This window comes from Melozone crissalis, unplaced genomic scaffold, assembly GCF_028551555.1.
Source record: "Melozone crissalis strain CALT ecotype California unplaced genomic scaffold, PUWL_Pcris_2 ptg000017l_1, whole genome shotgun sequence".
Classification (NCBI taxonomy): domain Eukaryota; kingdom Metazoa; phylum Chordata; class Aves; order Passeriformes; family Passerellidae; genus Melozone; species Melozone crissalis.
Genome location: NW_026535795.1, coordinates 2,850,320 through 2,858,813, shown reverse-complemented (window position 1 = coordinate 2,858,813; position 8,494 = coordinate 2,850,320). Strand labels below are relative to the sequence as shown.

The 8,494-nt window shown below is 41.7% G+C and overlaps 1 protein-coding gene across 2 annotated transcripts; it reads right to left on the bottom strand.

Annotated features, from left to right (window-relative positions):
* Positions 1-214: 214 nt before the first annotated feature.
* Positions 215-6,761, bottom strand: PCK1 (phosphoenolpyruvate carboxykinase 1). Of its 2 annotated transcripts, XM_054274796.1 has the most exons (9): positions 6,523-6,761; positions 4,965-5,146; positions 4,151-4,354; positions 3,612-3,799; positions 2,623-2,785; positions 2,279-2,503; positions 2,053-2,184; positions 1,239-1,334; positions 215-669 (listed from the first exon to the last, which is right to left on the bottom strand). In XM_054274796.1, exons 1-9 carry the CDS (start codon positions 6,744-6,746, stop codon positions 215-217), a joined length of 1,869 nt encoding a protein of 622 aa, XP_054130771.1. In that variant the 5' UTR covers positions 6,747-6,761. The 2 variants fall into 2 exon arrangements, with proteins under 2 accessions (XP_054130771.1, XP_054130772.1); XM_054274797.1 differs by lacking the exon at positions 6,523-6,761 and having other exon boundaries at positions 4,142-4,354; positions 4,965-5,037.
* Positions 6,762-8,494: the final 1,733 nt, after the last annotated feature.

Here is an 8,494-nt window from a genome sequence, read left to right as displayed (position 1 = left end):
ACCTATTCACAACAACCGATGTAGTTATAAATCATTAGGTCTGGAGTTATTTCTAGAATGTCTCTGTATCTATATCCTAACTAAGCTATGACCTACTTTCATTATAACCCCCTGCCCATCAGTGTGCTGTTATGCTTCCAGTGGTGATTTGGTAAAATGTGTTTGCCTTGTCTTAGTGTGTGCGAATTGATAAATAATTGTGGGTTTGACCAGCTTAGAGCTGCTTTATCCTCATCTCTAAGGCAAGCAATTCCCTTTCTATTTCATAGGGAAGGTCAGCATTAACTTGCACTTCAAAGTACTGCTTGATTTCTTCTACCTCCTTTTCCCAGAAATCTTTTGAGATATCAAACAGTTCGGTCAGGTTGATGTCCTCTAAACCTTTCAAGTTCAAAGCAGCATCAGTGGGGATGTAACCTATGGCAGTGGGTTTGGCAGAGGCTTTCCCTTCAATCCTGTTGAACATCCACTCCAGCACACGGGAATTCTCCCCGAAGCCAGGCCACAGGAATTTCCCTTGGCTGTCTTTGCGGAACCAATTCACGTGGAAGATCCTGGGCAGCTTTGCAGCTGGACGATGGGCCATGCTCAGCCAGTGGGCCAAGTACTTGCCAAAGTTGTAGCCAAAGAAAGGCCTCATGGCAAATGGATCGTGCATAATGACCTTGCCTGTTTGAAACACAGAAGGAGAAGGTAAGGGAATCAATAGCAGATTTATTCTAAAGCACAAAGGTTCAGATCCCCCCAGGGTTTACCCACGATCCCTTCACCACCCTTGTGAGCTTTAAGAAACAACACAAGCATTATCCTTGATGGATAAAAGGTACAAATGAAATTAGTTTTTGTTATTAAATTTCTTAAATCTCAGGTCAGGCAGCTTAAATGAAGATTCTCAAGAGATGGCTATCATTCATGCATTTATGTTGAGCTCTAGAAGAAGAGAAAATTTAAATTTGTTTATCCCAGACTGTAACAAGAACTCTCTGTCAAGGCCTCTGGCAACCCTGTGCCTGCATCCTGTTCTGTATGCTTGCCACTTAAGGGATTATTTTGCTTAATTTGACTTTTACAGAGAATTTGGCCGTTAATTCCAGTACAAATATTTTCTATTGTGAAAATGCACAGGTTGCAAAATTAGCTGCCAAGACTGAAATGTGAAAGAGCAGGGGGAAGGAGAGGGCAGGCAGTCCAGAGGGGCCTGCTTTTAATACAGGTAGGCAGATTAAATTTTGATTTACCTTTGTGCTCAGCAGCTGCTGTTGCTTCAGATCTCATGGCTGCTCCTACAAACACTCCATGCTTCCAGTTAAAGGCCTCATATACAAGAGGGACACCTATAAAGAACAAAATCACTTCAGTAATTAGAGGTCCAGAAACATTTTTATGACAGGTTTTGCCATCTGACATAGTGCTGAACACACGTTACTGGATAATGTATTATAATTTTTCCTGGGTTTTTAAAATCAGTTCATTTCCTGCTCTCTTACAGCAAAGAAGTTTAAATGAATGTTTTCAAAACTGGCTCTTGATTACTGAACACATCCAGTGGGAGATACCTGGGACATCAGAATCTCCAGCAGATTTTAGTGGAAATAGAATCTGATCCTGTGGTCATATTAGATTCAGATCTAGCATTACTTCTATTTCTTTTCCAACTTTAGGTGACCTTTAGCAAAAAAAATTATTTTACTTCCTTTTCTTTAAACTGTCTAAAACTGATTAATTTCTCTAACCATTTGCTGGCTGAACTACAGGCAAATTGAGACCAATGTAGAAATTTTCTATGTGTCTGCTACCCGTGTTAGTGGGTCCTGATCTCCCTCCAGCCCTTTATTATTATTATTATTACCTGTTTTGTGTTTACATCAAACACCTCAGACACTGAAACACCAGTGGCTGGAAGCGTGTGTGCCAAAGACTAACACAGAGGAATTGGACTAACGTGGTTATTTCCTTGCTTTTGCAGCTGTGAAAGCAAAAGCTGTGGCTATGCCCAGCTGTGTGTCAACCCTTCTGTGGCCAGCCTGGAAGTGTGGCTGCTGCATCTCTTACCAGCTGGTCTGCGGCCTCCAAAGATGATCCCTTCGATGGGAACGCCCTCGGGAGACTCCCAGGCTGGATCCATGATGGGGCACTGCCTGGCTGGGGAGCAGAACCTGGAGTTGGGGTGAGCACAAGGTTCTCCTGCACAGAGCAACACAACAAAACAGAATTAATTTGAGTTTATTCATTGATTCCAAAGAAAGCCAAAGAGAGGGCCACGGGGTGGGCCGGGTACCGTTGTCTGGGGTCCAATCCTTGTTCTTCCACGAGGTCACTGTCACTCCAGCTGGCAGGGGCTCATCAATGCCTTCCCAGTAAACACCTCCATCACTGGTTTCTGCCACGTTGGTGAAGATGGTGTTCTTGAATATGGTTTTAATAGCATTGGGGTTTGTTTTGACTGAGGTTCCAGGGGCAACACCAAAAAAGCCATTTTCAGGATTGATTGCCCTTAAGTTGCCTGGAAGTTAAATGATAAAATATCAGTGAACCATACTGGTTTAATTCTATCCAGAAGTTTGTAGCATGTCTTACTGCACCTACAGCAACCTGAAAAACATTCCAATTTTATTTCCATACCTTGTTCATCAAACTTCATCCAGGCAATATCATCACCCACACACTCAATTTTCCATCCTGGCAAGCTTGGGTTCATCATGGCCAAGTTAGTTTTGCCACATGCACTAGGGAATGCTGCAGCAAAGTACTTCTTTTTACCTTCTGGATTGGTAATTCCCAGGATCTATTGAAAAATTAATGCAGCTGTTAAACAAAGCCTTTTTTTTCTTGCGCTTTTCATTTTGGAGATTGTCTCCCAGCAAGTGGAAATGATAAAATATTTAATTAGGCAAATTTGTTCCTACAGAAGAAGCACCACATAATATTGTTGACAAATAACTCAAGCTGTATTTTTAAAATCAGAGTCAACTCTTCTTCCCATTAGAATATCTAAGAAATTCTTATATTTTTAAAAAATGATGTCGGTATATAATAAACATTTCTTTTTATTTTGCTGATTAAAGACCATATACATCTGTGTTTCTCTGTCAAGACAGAAGAAAACCAGGCAATATTCTTCTGGCTGCATAAGTGGAGTGAAAGGAAAGCACTTTGTGCATGGATTCTTCTGCTCTTTTCAAAGACCACAGATATTTTTTCCTAAGGCTGCTCTCTTATGCACTTTGACATTGTTTTTTTCAGTGGTATTTTATGGCGGTAGAATGTTTAAAGGACAGCAGAAATTAAAGCCAGGAAGGTTACACAGCACAACTCCCTTAGAAAATCTGATATTTGCAGGTTTTTGAGTACAAGAAGTCACTCTCAGACGTTCCAAACTTTGCTTGTTTTATACCATGACAGGTCCTATTTTAAATGTTTAGTACTTGGCCTTGCAAGCAGTTTTCTATTCCCCATGAGCCTGGCACATAACAGATTCCTATCTAAAGTTACAGAACTATCCATATGAGACTAATTCCATTGATGGCCAGGCGGGTGATGGATTTATGTGGCTCTAATTTGAGGTTTAACGGCTGTTCAAACACACAAGATTTAACAGCATAGATTCTTACCAGCATGTGCTCTGCCAGCCAGCCCTCCTCCTTGGCCAGTCTGCTGGCAATCCGGAGAGCAAAGCATTTCTTCCCCAGCAAGGAGTTCCCTCCATAGCCGCTGCCAAAAGAAATGATCTCCCTGCGATCCGGGAGATGAGCAATCAGCGTCAGCTCCGGGTTGCACGGCCAGTTGTTGATTAATGGCTCTGCAGAACAGAATGTTGTAGTCATGAATGCAGCAATTTCCATGCTTGATCACGCTGTTGTTTCATCAGCATCGAGCCTCTGACAGCAACCCAGAGCATATGCTTCAAGGAAATCCCTGGTAAGTACTAGGGATAATGATCTCCTTTCCATCAAACTCTCACTGGGCTTTGATTCCTTGAACTGAGTTTTGTACCTAGTGCTGTTACAAAACCACCCCAAACTTCTGTGGTGAGAGTGTCCCACGTGCTGAGGACACGCACTCAGCTCCAAAACACAGCCCTGGGCATTTCCAGGGGTTTTTAATGGCTCCTGGGGTTTTTTATGGCTCCTGGGTTTTTAACGGCTCTTACCTTTCAGCGGCAGAGGGCATCCAACTGAGTGAAGGCATTTTACAAACTCCCCATTGCCCAGGGCTTTCAAAACATCTGTTCCTATCCGTGTCATGATCCTCATGCTGGCCACTACATAGGGTGAATCCGTCAGCTCGATCCCAATCTTGGACAGAGGTGACCCAATGGGCCCCATGCTGAAAGGGATCACATACATCGTACGTCCTGGAAAACAGGGAGTAGCAAGATGTGGCCAAGAGCAAAACAAAGAACATTTGAAGTAACCTTTATAAACCTGGAGGTTGTTTCTCAGTCCTTTAAAAGCTGTTTGTCTTGTGACAGCTTCTGATGATGTTTAAAGAGCTGCAGCTTTCTGTTTGTCTAATTGTGTAGCAAGAAGTTTTATCTTAAATGCTGAAAGCAGCAGTTCAGACAGATTGTCTAGCCAGGAGGAAGGGGAGGTGAAGGCCAAGTTCTCTGTTAGTGTAAATCCCTGAATCTGAAATTCTTGCTGTGGATGAGAGGACCTTCATTCTCATCTCACTTCCTATCTGTTCCTCAGTTGCTGTGTGACTTCTGAACCAAGTCACACTAATTTTTGTACTTTGCCCCTCTCGAGGAAAACAAGAGTGCTGGAAAGAGACTGAGGACTGTCTTTGCCCAGGTATTTGGGTCTATGGTAAAGATCTGCATGAAACCAGTGAAGTGACTATCTGGAGGATAAAGCTAAATCTTCAGCTAAAACCGTTCTTTAAAGATTTTCAGTAACTTGCAACAGTAGTAAGTGTCTCAGCATTGCTGAAAGTTCAGTGTCAATTATCTTTTTCTTGCCTACCTTGCATGCAGCCTGGGAACCTGGTGTTGAAAGCTTTCTCAAAATCTTCCTCAGACATCCAGCGTCCCAGCTGGCTGGTTCCAGTTTTAGGTATTGGAGTGGTATCTCTCTGCTCTTGAGTGATGATGACAGTTTTGCTCTCAATTCTTGCCACATCTCTTGGATCAGTGAGAGCCAACCAGCTGCATTTCACCAAAAAACCAGGGAATTAGACTTTAATTATCAATATAGCATTTTTACCCTCCTGTGGGTCCACTTTAGCACAAAAGGCTGCTAAAACAATGCTTTGTAAGTCAAAAATTAGTGACAAAGCAGTATAACAAGCTAACCTCAAAAATCAGTCAGATAACGCAATTTTATCAGAGAATATAAGACTTTCCAGTAATAATAAAAAAATCATATGGCCTAGGAAATTCTTGTTACATGTTAATACTCCTTTGCCCCTTATCTCAGCCTTATTCTCTGTTGTTAACTTTCAGGGAAAAGTTAATCTTGTTTAATTCTCATTCTCATCAGTGTGAAGTTGTTTTGTATGGGGACCGCAAAATGATGCCTCAAACTAAGTGGATGCCAAGGAAAGTAGTTTAAGTGTTGGTATAAGTGCCAGAGGGATCAGAACCCAGCTTAGTGGATTGGCATAGTCCCTTAAATTAGAGGCATCACAAAGGAAATACTGAGTATAAGCACGATCATTAAAAGTGAAGGAGTTCATTAAAGGGGATTCTTTTTCACCTCTAAGGAATTTTTTGCCATCTATTTACGATAGAGGGGATTGTTTTACATTTTCACCTCTGTGCATCGAAATTTTCCACGAGTATAAAAATGTTCTAGTTGGGCTGTCATAACCGTCATCACTACAGCTAAGCATATAATTAACAATGAATAATTTATCTGGTGAATCTTGCCCTTTTCTCTCCCAAATAGTCTGCAAACAGATTGCCAAATTCCTGCACTTAGTTATTCAAAAGTCTTTGCAGATTTCTCCCATGAAGATCTCGTGGTTGGCACGTAATTCTCGAGTATGCACTTGTTGTTAATATTCTCCTTTCACGTTCAGTTAGTTGGGAGAAATTATGAAATATTTGAAAAAAGTATTTGCAGAATACATTAGAGTCAAAGCTCATCGGCACGATATGAATAATGCCTGTACTGAATAATATTTGAACACCCACAGACCTATTTGAATGCCACAAAAAAGTATGTGATGAATAAACTAATTGGCTAAAATAGTAGAATTCTTCAAAAGAAGATTTGCTCAATAATATTTAGCCGTTGCTAATGATAAGTTGCCTAAGTCTCATGACATTATTTCAGTTCCCTGATGTAACTAATCAACAGAGAAAATGTACAGTTGATAGTCCAACTGAATAATATGTTTTATCTAATTTTTAGAGGAAAAAGTTTGCCTTTCCTGAGTATTTCACCTATGTAAGCTAAAGTTCCAAAATGTTCATGGAAAGCAAACATTGGAGAGTTATAAGAAGTTTTTAAAGTAAACAGGATAGAAAATGAATTTTCCAATTCTGAGATGATACTTGACTTCATTTAGGCTACTCACCAGTTCTCATACTTGTTCAGCTTCTTGATCATGCCTTGTTCTACCATGATGTCCAGAAGTTTCTTGTTCTCTTCTTCCGAGCCATCGCAGATGTGGATGCACTCAGGCTGGCACAGCTTGGCATTGGTCTCGATGAAATCCCTGGCTTCAGGAGACAGACTCTCCCAATCCCCCTGCACAACCTTGGGCATGACGTTCATGTCGGCTTTCAGCTGTGGGGGCATTATTGAGGCTGCTGTGGTTCTTGTTGATGGCTGTAAAATACTGATCACAATGGAAAAGCAAATAGATTAGGTGTGTTAGCTTAGCTACGTTCTAAACAGCGTCACAAAGCCTAACAACATGTAACGCAAAGAATTTGCAATGGACTTGATTATGTACTGCTTTAAAATCAAGGTAGGGAATTTGGATCAAGGTGGAAAAAATAGAGGCCATTCTACTAATTTAAGATGGAAAAATAGAGGCCATTCTACTTACTGTCTATGGAAGCTGGAGCTGGATGCCAGAGAGGACTTTGCTGTACCTCTCAGTTGAGCCCGTTTCTCTTGCTTTGGAGCTCTTTTGCAATTGCTGCTTTCCAAGGATGCACCTCCTTCCTTAAATATTCTTCATGGTAGTGTCCATCCCACCAGTTGAGGTGAAGGAGGCTTGGCCTTTACATCACCACTGGATGTGTCTTGGGACAGTGCCACTGACATTGTCATCATGCAGAGTTGTCAACAAAGCAGCCCTGGCAGGGTAATCATTTAACAGGCTTGATTAATGAATGCTGAAAGCGGAGGTTCTTAGCCCCTGTTTTGAAGCAGTTACAAAACTTAGCAGTTTAACCAAACTTTGATCCATTTTGGCTTTGAAATCAAAAACGTCATAACTTCTCGGCGTGTGGGAAAGGTTGAGTACAAAGAGTTTCTGGAACCAGGAACACGGAGGTCATGCACAGAGGCAAAGTGCAGTTGGCACATTTTGCAGGCAGATGGTCACTAGCTGGCTGTGAAGTGGAGGCTCGTCCAAGGGGTGTTTACTCACCTTGGGAACATTGCCTGATCTGGGTATAAAGTTCAACAGAGAGCACTGACAGGCCTGAATAACCACTACGTAAGGCCCACAGCTCTTATTTTTGTCTATGCAGTTCTAAAAACATCCCTAGCAGTATAAATCTAAGTGTTGGGGTTCCTTCAGTGCAGGCAAGGAAGTTTTTGTTTATGGCTTGTTTTAGGCTCTTGCAAATGAAAGTTATTTCCTATCGCTACAACCTCAGAAGAGGCAGAGTGGCAACTGTCTCAATAATTAACCTCCTCTTTCAAATATTATGTTTTATTTTACTGGGAGTTCTGTGGGGGCAAGGTGTCATAAAAGATTAACCCATCCCTAAATTAGTACTCAGAGCAAAAGCACAGAACTGCTCAGGACTGGGGCTGCACACTATTGTTCTGTGGGTGAAGTGCACTGTGTGCATGTGCACACACACAGACCTGAGTCTGCATCTGTTTCAGCTGTGGCACTATCTGCTATCAACAGCCACTACTACTCTTATAATTCTGAGGGTTATCTCAGTGTGATATCAGACACTTGAGTGTCATCTCAGACACTTTGAGCTCATCTCTGTTTCTGCATGCCTGTCTTTAGCTTCCCCTATTCCGTTTTAGACAATTGTGGCCATAAAGAAAGGTGGTCTTCAAGTCTATTTGTCCATGCAGTCTGGGTGTGTGAAGACTGAAGTATTTCAGACAAATAGAACTGTAGAAACAGCCCTGCTGCCATTTCCTCTCCCTCTATTTATACCCAGTCTTAGCAAAGCATCTGGAGCCTGGATAAGGTGATGCATTTGTGCCAACTTGTGACTTTTTTCTATTGATGGGGTTCTTACCATGGTTGTCATTGGTAGTTTGCAGAACAGGAAATCTGGGATTCCCAGCTAAGTTTCAGGGAGTTCTGAAAAGCAACAAAATTGACTTATCTTGTATAAAGGGCG